The following is a 14,377-nucleotide window of genomic DNA, read 5'->3' on the forward strand; positions in this document are numbered from 1 at the left end:
TCCACCTCCTTGATTGACTGAATGAACATTTCTAGTGCCAGGCAACAAAGGTGTTATGACACTCAGACCACCTTTCTTAATGCAGGCCTATCTGAATATCGGCCTGATGGACTGAATGTACTGTACTAAAACATGTCTTTTGATAACAGGGCTGAACAGCATGTAGTTATGGTGGTGTAAAGGGTTCCAAGGAGGTGGATGGATATGATGGACAAGAAAGCAAGCAAGGTATGGAAGTTAAGGCTAGGAAATTGACAGGATTGTGTTGGTTAGATGAATCATGTACAGGGGAACACACAACAGGGGTTTGGCATTTGACAGTCAAAGAAAGAGCCATCATAGTGCAACTATGAAAAGTGGGGGTGGGGGGTGGGGGGGAATGCAGATGTTAAGCCCATGAGCTAGAATTTTGATTCCAGAGGCTGGACTGGTGGGCTAATGAGTGTCACTCATTTCACTGGGCATGCTATGGATAGTTCTTACACTTTCCTTGACTTCTGGACCCCACCTCACCCCATTCTTAGTTGTGAAAAAAGGTCAGGATAATGATATTTGCACCTGTATTATCCTGGTGTTATGACTTCAAAATTATGTTAGTTGTAAGATCCTAATAATGCTGTGTTCATGTAATATGAAAACATAGTGTAACTTAAAAGGTTGGAGAAACTCCATACATCAACATAAGAAGATTTAATATGAACTACTGTACATAAGCAAGCTTATAAATCACTTGACCTGAAAAGTAAAAGAAGATCTAGCTTCTGAACAACACGTTGGTTGCATGAGAATCAGTGTAAAATTTTTAAGTTACACTACTACTGTTCCTCACATTACCCTTTGTCATGTTCAGAAGTACACACAGTGTAATCCTGCAACAAGAAACTTAAGGGAAATTATATAAATTACTATATATTGCATTGTATGAAACTGTACAAGGATAACCAGTCTTTGGATTGACACGTCATGATCAGACAAAAGAGATGGAACTTGCACGTTGCGCTGTGCCAGGCTGCTGCTGAAACAGAAAATGAAATATCAAAAAATATATTGTATTTTCCCAAACATAACTTTATGACCATGCAAGCAAGAGGCTTATTACATTCATGACTCAAGCTTACAAAGGTACCTATGTACTGATAACCAGAGAAATGTTCTTTCTTCCCCATTATACTGTACTAATGTTATGCAGTATTTTGTAATACTGATGAAAATACTGCCTGGCTGGACAATAGCTGGTGATCTGATCTGAAATATATGTAAAAAAAATAAATAAATAAATATAAGAAATAAAAGGAGGACAACTTACCCGATTGTGGTCTTACCACTGCACTCACTAGAAGACCTTCACTTGCCTACGAGGACGAACGCGATCTTCTGGATTTCTTGGGTAGTGATGCAGAGGAACTCAAGGATCGAGATCTATGTCGCTTCTTGGACCTTTTTGGCGTTCTTGACAGTGAGCGTGACCTAGACTGGTAACGGTCCCTTCTATGGGAATAACCCCTGCTGCGACTTCTGCTCCTGCTGAAAGTGTCCGAGCGCCGCCTACTACTGCGCCCTGACCTGCTCTCCTCACTACCGTCCCTATAATTGCTGCGCCTACGCTCTCGTTCCCTTCCCCTTGACCTACTGCCCCGCCGTCGCTCGCTTCGGCTCTCGTTACTCCGGTCCCTCCGTCTTTTCTTATCTTTTGACTTTCTCCCCCTTGACCTACTCCTATACCTATCCCTCGACCTGTCTCTGGACCAGCCTCTACCCCCGTTTCTGCCCCTGGACTTATCTCGACCCCGTGACCTTGACCTGTCTCTGCTGTAGTGTCTGTGTGAAGACCTGCTCTCACTGGGGCTTCTACTCATATCTCGCCTCCTATAGCTGTCCCTGCTCCTACTCCTGCTCCTGTATCGGCTGTACTCCTCAGAACTTCTACTCCTACTACGACTAATTTCTTTTCGTTTTTTCTTTTTTTTGTGTTCCCTTCTTTCATCCTTTGTCCTGCTGCCTGATCTACTTCTTTTCCTACCCTCTTTCCTTTTTTTCTCTTTTTTAGCCTTCCTCCTTTTCTTTTTCTTCCCTTCACTAGAATGTGATCTGTCACTCAGGGATGACTTTGAGTCTTCCTCTGAGTCTATGCTTTCTACAGAATCCTTGGAATCATTTTCGTCCTTTAGAGACCCATTAGGAGTATTACTATCTGGCTGTGTTGAGTCTACTTCAGGATCTTGTGGTGGTATAAATTTCATAGCTTTCAAATTACCTGTTGAAAGAAAACATTACTGTTACTACATATAACTTGCTCTAAAATGAAGTCAACCCTCCATCATACATTATCAACTGCAATATTTATATAACCAATACATAATGTAATGTGTGAAAATTTCAACAAATTAATGATAATTACAAAAACCACTAACTGCTCTGTTTGTGCAATGGTGGCTCTCCATACTGCACACACACACTGCCAGCATCCTTGTTCAGACCATACTGTATGACTCCATCCTAGATCGTCATAAGTCTACCTCTTGGTGCTCTACCCTCCATATTCACACTCCTATACCTATTCACCCAATTTTCTGCTTCCATCCTCTTCATGTGCCCAAACCACTTCATTTTACCCCTATGCCAATGAATCCAAGTGATTTTCACTGACTCACAAGCTTTAAATTCAAATTAATTACCCATAGCAGAAGGCTGCTCGCTGTTCTCGTCATCAGACAGATCCTGGTCTTGTGAGGCTCCCTTTTCACTGTCATCTTGGTCAACCTCCCCTCCCTCTTTCCTGTCCTCCTCTGACTCAGACTCTGACTCTGCTGACCTTCTGCCTTCACGCTCAGCCATCTCCTCTGCCTGCAGTTTGAGAAGAATGTCTCGTTCGGTGGCTTGGAAGTCCCTGCGCTTGCGTCTGATGGTCTGGCGGAGTTCCTCATCACTGTCTATGTCACCACGCCCGGCCTCACCCTCATCACCGGAAGCCTCGGCCTCACTCTCACTGTCGCTGTAGATTCCCAGCCCTGCAACACAACCCACATTACCCACCCAGCCACTCAACACACCACCCTACACCCACCAAAGTGCACTACCCTACAACATATACAGTATCAATGCTCTACATTTCATACTCTTGGGAAGGCACACCTGCACATGGGAAATGAATGTGCTTAATAAAAAAAGCGGTGGGGGGGGAGGGGTAGTGCAGTTTTTGATTAGGTGAAATTTTTGTGTGACTTAACATTTACAATACAAAATATATATGTATATATAGTGCTCTCAAGGTTTAATCACACTCATAAACTACTGGCTGTGCTGTAGTCTAATTTACTTTATATATATATATATATATATATATATATATATATATATATATACCTTTTTACAGCAATATTAACTTTGAATTATATTACTTAATTCTGTTTTCTTAAATATATGGGAGGAAATGTCTGCTAACAACTTAAAAGAGCTACAGGGTCTGGGGAACAACTCTCACACTGAAGAAAACACGGACAAGATTCCATGATATTGATGGTAAGGCAGCAGCAGTAAAATGTCTACCATGCATACCTCAAGGACACTCTCACTTTATTACAATGAATGGAAAAAGACTTAAGAAGCCACAACAGAAGAAAAGAGAGGGTGGTCACTTACCAATGCCGCCCGACAAAGAGGCAAGGGCCGAGCTCTTCTTGACCTGAACTGGCGGAGCTTTAGACAAACACAGGAAGATTTAGTGTGTTGCGGGAGTGCCCAGCAGACCAGCCTTACCACACTAAGCTCAGACAACCTCACCTCTATAAGGGAATTGACTGTTTATTCAGAGGGAAGAGGCCTCCACCACACTTAACTCCATGCCTCAGCACTTAAACCACTTGAATCCCTCTTGGCTTTTTCTCTCTCTCTCTTTTTTTTTTTTTAATAATTTAGATGAATTAAGTTATATTTAATTTTCAAGGCAGTTCAGCATCTATGTTTCAGAGTCACTTAAGCATCTGGCAGTTACGTGGACCTCGCACTGAAACCTCTTCCCAGATATTACTGTAACTTAGGGGGTAAATCAAGGAAATAAAATCAGTTTGTATTACACTTTCATACCCTGCTAATAGCAATAAATGGAGGAATGGAAAATTCATCAACTAGTTATATTTCTTAATGCTGTACCTATGTTTCATCATATTTTCATTAAATTACTAATCAACAAAGAGATCTTCAAGACTTGACTTGTAAAAAAAAATCCTCAAAAATTATAATGCAAACTAAGTAACAAGCTTCCACGCAAATTGGAAATGAAAATGTACAAAGGTCAAAATATTACAAATTCATTCTCTGTCATCTTTTTCTTTGCTTGCTGGGCCCTACCTCACCCCATCCTAAGGGGAAAAAGAAAAGAGATCTGGATGATGATGATGATGATGATGTTAAACTATGCAAGGGCCCTCCCAGCAAGTGCCAGGTGGGTGGAGAGTGTGTGCGTAAGGAGTGGAAGGGTACCTTTAGTGCGAGCACGGGCCACCACCTCTCCTGCCACTTCCTCCATCATCTCTGTTGTCACGTCCAGCAGGATCTCCGTCATCCAACGGCGCAGCTTCAACATCTGCAAAAATACAAGGGACACATTCTGAATCTCATTCCATTTCACCTATCACTGCTTACTCTACCCTGAACCCTCTTTCTATTTCATCCATCAATGCTCTCTCTCTTTTTCACACACACACACACACACATTTCTCTTTCATCCAGAAAGCTCATCCTGAGAGTTTAAGTAGTATTCTCACTGATAAGATGGCTCCCTAGCACCTATGCTGATATAAAACAGACATAAGTAACATACAGGAGAATAACCGGGTGTAACATGAAGAATAAATCACTAAGGAAGAGGCGTTAGTAAGCCTTCTTAGCTGACAAGAATAAATGAGCCTCGTCATCTTCGATGAAATTCTAGCATCTCTTCCTTAAGGATATACTCAGCAGATAAACTGTGCAAAAGAGGTATGCCTGCACATGGTGGGAATGATATAAACTGGAGGTGGAACAGCCTGGTTATGTTAATGTCCATGAGGCACTGATGCTGCTGATACACACAAACCATTGTACACATTTCCATCCATCCAGCATTCAATTCTTTACTTCCCCATCAGAGACATACAGGGCTGGAGCTAGGCTACTTGGTCCAGATTTTTAAGGCAAGTAACCAGCCCCTTTCTCCTGGGTGACACTAGGTGAACAGTAAACCCCAACCAGCTCTCGGATTTATACCCTTAAGGGTAACATCCAGTTGGTGTGCCATAACCAACCAGACCACCATCATAAATATAAAAAGCAGCTGTGATGAAGTGTCCATTCATAAAAGGTCTCTGACTCACCATCTCCTGCATTTTCTCCTCTTCTGACTTAACTGGCTCAGGTGAGGCCACTTTCCTCAACTTCCTGTGTTCCTCCTCCTTACTGTCATCATCATTTTCCTCCTCCTCCCCCCCTTCCCTCCCTGCCTGCTCCTCCCCATCCTCCCTGGCGACATCGTGTGGGCCTCCCTCCCCCTGGGGCTCAAACCTGGACCTGCGCTTCCTGGCCAGGCCCAGCCCAGGAGTCTGAGTGGTTGCCTCAGGACTCACTGATCGACTGCGGTCTGACCCTTCCTCACTGTCACTGTCCTGCAAAGTGGATTATTTGTTGTTACTCAATTTACTGTTAGGATTAGGAATTCCCAACAAGGTGCTCGAGGGAAATCATTCAGTGCACTGATTTAGAGCAAGCAAGCGATGTTTGTTCAGTCTGGAAATGAGAGGTACGGCCCGACCCAACGGTCACGCCAAGAAGAAACTAATAACTTTACTCCTATGTGAAGTAGAGTTGAAATTCTTTCTGAATGTGAAACATTCATTCAAATTTTATTAACAACAAAATTTTTGCCATCTTAAAACTTACCCATAAATGTGTAGGAACCCCTTGGAATCTCGAGTTTTCCAAGAAAATGTTTGGCTCTAATCGGTGAATGCCTCATGAAATCAAATTTTTTAAAAAATTATGTCATAACACTGTGTTTTTTGGCATCAACTCTAGCAAGTAAATACCAGAGATTCTGCTTATACAGTACTTTTACATCAGAGGAAAACTGTGATAACATGCCACTTGCTTTGTCAGTAGCACTCACAAAGTGCACTTTACTGGTATAATCAAGTTGTTCAGTTACACAAATGTCCCTCAACTTCCTCTGTACTCCTCAAAAGGAGGGTGGTGGACGGCTGAGACTGACAAACAACTTTTAAGAATCCCATACCCTACAGAAAATTACCCACTTCAACTCACAAACTTGCTTTTCCTTGGGACCCGAGGTCGGCCATCAGCTGCGAGGTCCTCCTCCAAGATGCGGCGAGCACGAGCCTCCTCCTCCCTCTTACGGCGCAGCACCTCTTCCTTCTCACTCATCTGACGCTCCTTCTCCAGCTGCAATGTCATCATTATTTTTTGACTCAGATTTCAATCTTATATATCCTATCATAATACTGACCTTCTTTCAAAAATCATATTACAGTGCTTTTTCAGCCTTCTATCTATATGGTATGAGAGACAGTCACCTTCATGTGGTGGCACTGTTACAAAAGGGTTGCAGACATTCATAATGAAGACATGTTGTAATTAGTATGTTACCTTGCGCTGTTTCTCCCTCTCCATCTTCTCGAGTCCTTCTCGTATCCAGGCAGGGAGCTTCTTTCTCTGTGCAGCATCGAGTTGGAAGTCCGCCTCCTTGGTCATGGCACCGCGATCCTGGTCTGGGGCAGTTGTATGCATGTCCCGTCCCCCGCCACCACCACCACGGCCTCTAGCATCACCACCACCACCACCGTAGTCCCCAACACCAACGCCACCACTCATCATGGGCCACCCATACTCACCCTGAAACATTGCAATATCTTAACCCTACTACTAATTCACAAACTCAGCACCATTACACACACACATACACCTCACTATCACAACACTTCTACTAAACACACTTCACCATCACACCTTAACATCATATCTCAACATCATAACTCTCACACTTCATCACAACACCATAACTTCAACACCACTATGCACACCAAAACCACTGATACATCAGCACCATAATACACACAAACACATACACACCTTAATACCAATACACACAAACACCATTAATATACACACATACACATCAACATTACTATATTCACACCTTCACACACCGACATCTCTTCAAACACAAACAGATTCACCATTCCATATATCTTGCTGGCTATAATTTACTCTACATGGAGTTATCATATATACAAAGTTAAATGGATATATAATTTTATAATTTAATTTTGAAATTGTTTTTCATGTTTGAAAACATACTTACTCTGATATTAAAGCACTGTACAATATCCATAATGATGGATAAGAATTTTAAGTGATACATATCAAACAGAAGCCTAACCAAGCTTCCTACACAAAAGCTTCATCCATCTAGCTACTGACCTATCATTCAGTCCTATATTACCAAATCAGGAGTGTAAGACCCCATAGTTCTGCTACGTAGTCCCACCATATAAGATGACTGACCAGTCACTAGTCCCTGAGTTACTGGTCCCTCAGCTCTAAACCCTCAAGGGCCACATCCAGGTGGAGTATTTTAACCCACTACAACCATATGGTTCGGTACGGTATACCTTCAGTAGTCTGGGTTGACAAAATGAGAAGTCTATTGTGTATTTCAGCCTTAGTCTGTTACCTCCACTTTTAACTGCACAGTAAATACCAGGCTCTGACTGTCATGTCCCCGTGTTAAGATATCATGATACTGGAAAGGGACATCACATGGTGGCACTGGTATTACCAACAAATGTCCCTCAACTCCTATCTAAAATCTCGCCTTCAGTTTCTAATTATCTTTTGCTGTGTCCTCCCTATTCCTTACTATACCTTCATATCACAGCAAAATGCAAAATGATCTTTGCTATCTGGCACTTGGATTTCATCCACTGACTCACTTCCTCATTCTGAGAGGAGGAGGATGGACTGTAAGACAAAGGAAACCTCAGCCTCCAGTCCACATGAGTCTAGGAACACAACAAAGAAACCATGTATCATGTTTACAGGCATGCATCAAAGCTTCAAGCAATATCTTTATATCCTGAAACTATTCAGTAATTTTCCATGTACCCGTACCTAGATTCCATACTGTCTCAAATAAAGATGTCCATCCAGTTGATTTTAACAGCATTGCCACATTCCTGAAGCCTGCCAATAAACATGGAACTGGAGTGGGGGACTATATCTGTCAGGATCCCAACAGCCCTATTTATGACTGTATGACCATCTATCCAGCTACCAAATGTGGAGAAAAAAAAACAAAAAAACAAAAACTAACAGAGGATTCAAGAACCTAGCCTACTGTAAGCTAACCTACATAAAGAGTGGCACCAGTAGGGTGCCAAGTGTGTGGGTGTGTTGGTGTGGCCACAGTACTAATACCCACCTGTACAGCCATGCCCTGGATGGCTGTAAACTCATTACCCAACATGGAGTATCCTGCCTGGCTTACATCTTTGCCGCCATACTGTTGTGGTGCGGCTGTCTCCGATGTGTGGGTCCCGCCACCTGCCACGTACCCATCCACCGGCCACCCCCATCCCCACCCCATGCCACTCTGTGACGCCTGCCAATCTCCACTCCACCCACCCCAACCCTCTCCTGAAATACAAAATGCAAGTCTTCATTATCATGTCATAATTTACCGTATCAATACAGTATCTGAGCAGAATGGATCCAGAAATTTAAGTTGGGGGGGGGGGGGTCCAATCTAAGTTCTTGAAAATGGGTTAGGGAGGGGCAGGCCAAGCGAACCTCTATAGCTGGGGATCTGAAAAGCACTGAGAGTTCACCAAAGATTTTTTTTTTCTAAATTAAGCACTTAGGGGCATTTTAGGCACACAGAAGGACATAATACAGCTTATATCTATCTATCTATTGCCAGACGCCATAATCCCATACGGGGTACTATTCAGATAATTTTCCATATAGTGAAAATGGCAGAAATAGGAGACAATAACCATGATTAAAAGGCTTTTTTAAAAGATCATCATGGCATTATAGAAATATTCAACTGAGAGTCTCAGAAGCATTGTGTTTGTATTTGTGTGTTAATGTGTTTTGTTGTGTGCTGACAAGCATGTGTGTATGTTTGTACTGCTTTGTTTATGATGTCAGACTTTGTGAAATGGAGTATATACTGCAGTACAATCAGATGATGTGCACCTCTACTCATGTAGCAGTACATTATATATTCCTAAATTTTTATTGCAAGATGCAAATACATAGGTAGTACAGATTTATTTTTTGCATGCAGGCAGCTTTGCTTCTGTACAAGCTGGCAGAATGGTGACATTCATTGCAGCATCAACATATGAGGGATGCACAAACATCCCTCATATTTTTTTCCAGCAATTTCTTTCCATACCTGTCATCCACTCATGACCAGCAGACCATACTGGAAAATATAGGTTATCAGATGTGTGTACTGTAACAGCTGTTCATTCAGTTTTTGGATACTGTACTATTTTATGCCATAACCAGCTGACAACTGCCTACTGCAAACATCAAATTTATTTATGGTACAAAACACAGGAATGTTAGATGCTCATGTTCGGCAATACTGGCATTTAGTTTTTATAGTACCGGGTACGGCCCATAGAGTTTGCCAAATGTATTACAGCCAGAACAACAACTAGATAAGAAAATTTAATGAACCCAATACAAAGCCACACGTGGTCTCTTCTGACCATTTGTCACTCTCTCATCTTTCTCGTCTACGTTCCAAGCAAAACACAAGTCCTGTATGAGACAGCCCTAACATGTATTCAATATGGACGGTAGGTGTCAGCGCCGAAGTGGTGACATGTAGAGGTGGATGGTATGTAAGAGGAGGACTGCTGGGCCTTGCGAGCAGGCTGTGAAGCCTATGCCCAGAGTTGAGGGGGGGAGGGGGGGGAATCTGTAAACATGATGTCATAGAAACAATCAGCAGATTACACCCTGTTAAAATGTAATGTGAATCATTGAAAATAACTTTGCTCTAGAATGTTTTAGAGACTGCACATTAAATAACTCCAAAATAAATTTTATTCAATTGGAATATTGGTAAAATCATATTTGCTCTGACTGAGCAGGGGGGTGAGGTCCGGACCCCCTGGACTCCTACCCCCCTGGATCCGTGCCTGCTAATTTCTTGTTAAAAATGGGATTGGAGAGAGACCTCACATGAGGACACAACCATATTCTCAAAAGCCCCTCAGTGCACATCATGTTGTCTGACAGGAGGATGGTAGATGCAGGAAAAGGGCAACTTCAACCTGCAGTTCACTGGATCCAACTGACAGTAATAGACCACTCCAACAACTTGAATACTATGCCACAGTTGTGAGAACTCAGCACACACTATTGTTAAATCAATCCTATAATCTAATTATATTTGGCCATCAACCCAGCTGAAAAGGGTTAGAGATCTGTCAGGTTAAATGTGCTGCAGTGACTGCTGACCATTCTGCTGTTGCTCCATCCCAGTGGTTGGCCCCTTATCATCCTCAATCTCCATGTCCATCTCTCCCCCACCACCAACAGAGGCCTCATCCACCATAGGCTGCTGCTGGGGTGCCTGGGGTGGGGCTGGGGCTGGAGCTGGAGCAGGGGCAGGAGGAGGATGGTGCTGGGGTGGCATGGGGGACTCCTGGGGGGCCACGGTCTCCTTCATCTGGATCCATTGTTTGGCCAGCGCTGCCCAGTCCACTGATGATGCTACATAAACATTTGCCATTAGTCCCTCTACTACTTTACTGATGCAAATTATCTGAAGGTATCAATTAATAAAAAGAGTGCACTAAGACAGCACATACCTCTGTCAAGGCACTGTCCCCCCCGGATACAAGTCACTTTGGCCCACAGCCTGATATATAAATGTCTTCTATGAGCATCTGACTTGAAGATTAATACTGGATAGCCTATGGTCCATGCCACTGAGTTCATAGTTATAGTAATGAGAGGGGAGGCTCTGGAGTAAGGTTAGGTTGTATAAGGGGAGGCTGGTGTGACTTGGGTGGGGGGGCTGGTGTGACTAGGGTGGGAGGCCAGAGTGACTAGGGTGGGAGACTGGAGTTACTAGGGGTGGGAGGCCGGAGTGACTTGGGTGGGGGGGCTGTGACTAGAGTGGGAGGCCAGAGTGACTAGCGCCGGTAAAACTAGGGGCCAGAGTGACTTGAAATCATCACCCCCCCACCTTTTCAAACACTTCTTGATCTTTTCACATTTAAATTTTTTAACCCCCAATTTAATCATACCCCTCTGATGGGCTTCCATCATTACTGTATTCCAAATCCGGCACAAATCCATCCAATAGTCCTTTCACAATGTTGCTAATGGTCAGGTTGATCATCACACCAACCCAAACCAACCTTCTTGGCAGAAGTAATAAGAGATACCATATGTACACAGAGAAGGGGTTAACCCTGGATGTCAAATATCATATAGTACATAACTTCAACCTTGAACGTCATGTAGTGTGTGGCAGTGTTACCTTCTTCTGGCTTCATGTTCTGGTAGTGTTGAGGCTGGAAGGCCCATGAGGCCCACTGTGGTGCCCCCGACCACATCACCACCACTCACACACACACCTGTAACAAAAGCAGGTTATCACACTATCAAAATGTATGAACAACCTTCATATCAGAGGCTGTATTATACGTGGTTCCACATATTTTCTTACACTTCCTTAGCATTTTATTCTACACCTTATACCTCAATATTTTCATCAATGTATCTATCTATCTATCTATTGCCAGACACCTCAATCCCGTAAGGGGTGGCCACAAACAAATTACTTCCATGTCACCCTGTCCAATGCCATTTCACTGCCCTGCTCCAAGCTCACTCCCCTCTCAGTCATATACCTCTCCAACTCCATCCCTCCATCTCATCCTCCCCTTCCTTCTACCTCACTCGCATACACTCTTTTCGTTAGTCTCACGCTCTCCATCCTCTCCACATGGCCAAACCACCTCAATGCATTTCTCCTAATGCTTTCTATCACATCCACATCCATGCCACAATGCTCTTCACTTCCTCATTTGTCAGTCTGTCTCTCCACATAACTCTACATGCTCCAATCAAATTAATTTCCAGTGCTCTTACTCTTGATGTGTCCTTCCAACAAGGTTCAAGCTTCATTTCCATACATTAGGGTTGGTGTCACAACAGTACTGTCATGCACTGACTTTCTTACTTTCATGTTTAATTCCCTGTTCCTTATCACTGCTCTCAAAGAACTAGCAACCTTTACTCTGTTGTATCCTTTCCAGCACTTCATCCTCTAGACTTCCACCCTTACTCATTACACTACCCAAGTACTTATATACGGTACACTCACATTTTCCATTTCCTCCTCATCCGGCCTCACTGTACAGTACATTCGGTGTCTTCATCAATGTACCTGATAACTATACTAACAATGGCACAAGAAAGAATTTTAAGGTGTAATGCACAAAATAAGTTGCTAGATTATAACAGCCCCAAATGTTATCTACAGTATCAACAAGCCAAGTCTTTACACAGTACAGTATAGCTAACAATTCCTAACGTTAAATTTCTGAAAGGAAATGAAACTAATGTAACATCTGATTCCCAAGGTCATAGCCATCAACTAGATTTCACCATATTTCATATTAATGCTATACCTACATTTTTTTTTCTTTTCTTATAAGGAATGGCTTACTAAAACTGTATCAAGTAACAGCAGCATTATAAATCCACCCATTTCTTCTATCAGTAGTGAGTAAATTCCTTATCTCACCTGGAGGACTTACACATGGAATGAACTATGACCAAATGAAGTGTTGAAAACAAACTGCACTGACATTATCACATGAAAATGAATGCAAGGGTTTCATTTAGATTTACTGAAGAGTCTCCTACATTCCGTTTCACTTCATCCGCAGTGGAACTCAATGTCACTCCTTTTCTTCCTCACCTTAACTTCATAATTATCATACCCCACTTCGATTAATATTAACAGGAAATGCAATACACTAAAATGCCTTAAATAACTCATAATTACAGCTGTACTGATTAGGCAGTCTGGAATTTTTACTAGTCTACAAAAAAAAACTAATTAGGCCTATGTGCCTGTCTACGAACTGCTGAACTTTGTCATAATCTGAAATATTATACCAATCATCATTCTCGTACTACAGTAGCTACGTCACTGAAATGTTATTAATTACTGATCTATAAACGTCGTAAAAGATGTAGTCAAGTATCTCATATTAATGCACTTATTAACAATGCTACACGCAGTTTCAACGAGTACACAATCTACAATAATTTATCCCCTGTATATTTAAGGTCTGGTCAATGATATGATGTGAGGTAAAATGGTGGCAGGGTTGGCTTCTGGTGTCCCCTTAGCTAGATGCTGCCACTTGAACTGATACAGCGGGGTAGTGCCATGTTCATCCCGCTTCACAACACTTCACGTCCACCCCGCTTCACTATACTTAGATTGCATATATAACCAACCACACCTAAAACACAAATCTACATCTCCCTTACCGCACACGTAAAAATAATCAGTTCCTCGATGTCAGGTGTTTCTACAACCTCAACACCTGTACCGGCCATAAAATAACACCAGTCACACAATAACACCAAGCCGCAGATGCAATGGCGACTTGTCTGGCTCAATTCATAGACACCTGTACCTAGACCTCCGGGAACGGGCCGAAAACAACATAGCATCGCGCTTACCAGACTTACTCTCGTCTTAAAGCGATTGAATTATACGTTGAAGTTTAGAATAACAAAAGGGTTTACTCAACTAAAATCCATGCGGGTGGTCAGGATATTAGAGTAGATGATTCCTCTGCTTTATTTTTTTTATTTTTATTTTTACTACTGTCGCATTCGCATGGGGAGTTATACATCTCTGATGGCTGGCGACGACGCCTTAAAACAATCGACTCCGATTTTTTTTTTTTTTCATATATTGGCATTCTATTCGTGGGGGAACCTACCATCCACTCATCTGATGTAAGACACATTCAGGTGATTTAACACCGAGTGGTAGGTGAATGATGGACGCCTGTTTTGGTAATCGAATAAAAACTTCGAGTTATCTCACGGCTGGAACTACCGTCATAGTTTTTATCCGATTTTAACCAAGACCCTTCTTTTGTCGTACAAGTACTCAGTTTCAATCAATCACCGAACTAGATGTGACAACAGTCACCCACAACAGGTCAAAGCTGACCTAGAGTCTTAATTAAAAAATATTATTATTTTTTTTTAAGCAGTTGTCCCTTAGTTCTTCCACAAATTTGGTAATCCGATGAAAAACTAA

The 14,377-nt window shown here is 42.4% G+C and overlaps 1 protein-coding gene across 4 annotated transcripts; it reads right to left on the bottom strand.

Moving 5' to 3' along the window:
- Window positions 1–673: 673 nt before the first annotated feature.
- Window positions 674–13,655, bottom strand: LOC145406686 (uncharacterized). Of its 4 annotated transcripts, none has more exons than XM_080277784.1 (12): window positions 13,591–13,655; window positions 11,561–11,657; window positions 10,531–10,785; window positions 8,537–8,685; window positions 6,637–6,882; window positions 6,295–6,432; window positions 5,352–5,639; window positions 4,480–4,582; window positions 3,640–3,696; window positions 2,676–3,008; window positions 1,307–2,254; window positions 674–1,012 (listed from the first exon to the last, which is right to left on the bottom strand). In XM_080277784.1, the coding sequence occupies exons 2-11, from the start codon at window positions 11,634–11,636 to the stop codon at window positions 1,353–1,355; spliced, it is 2,547 nt and encodes an 848-aa protein (XP_080133910.1). In that variant the 5' UTR covers window positions 11,637–11,657; window positions 13,591–13,655; the 3' UTR covers window positions 674–1,012; window positions 1,307–1,352. The 4 variants fall into 4 exon arrangements, with proteins under 4 accessions (XP_080133910.1, XP_080133911.1, XP_080133908.1 ...); XM_080277785.1 differs by having other exon boundaries at window positions 674–1,015; XM_080277782.1 differs by having other exon boundaries at window positions 674–2,254.
- Window positions 13,656–14,377: the final 722 nt, after the last annotated feature.

Source organism: Coenobita brevimanus, chromosome 71 (assembly GCF_032717465.1).
Source record: "Coenobita brevimanus isolate Jiangsu-jjx chromosome 71, ASM3271746v2, whole genome shotgun sequence".
NCBI lineage: Eukaryota > Metazoa > Arthropoda > Malacostraca > Decapoda > Coenobitidae > Coenobita > Coenobita brevimanus.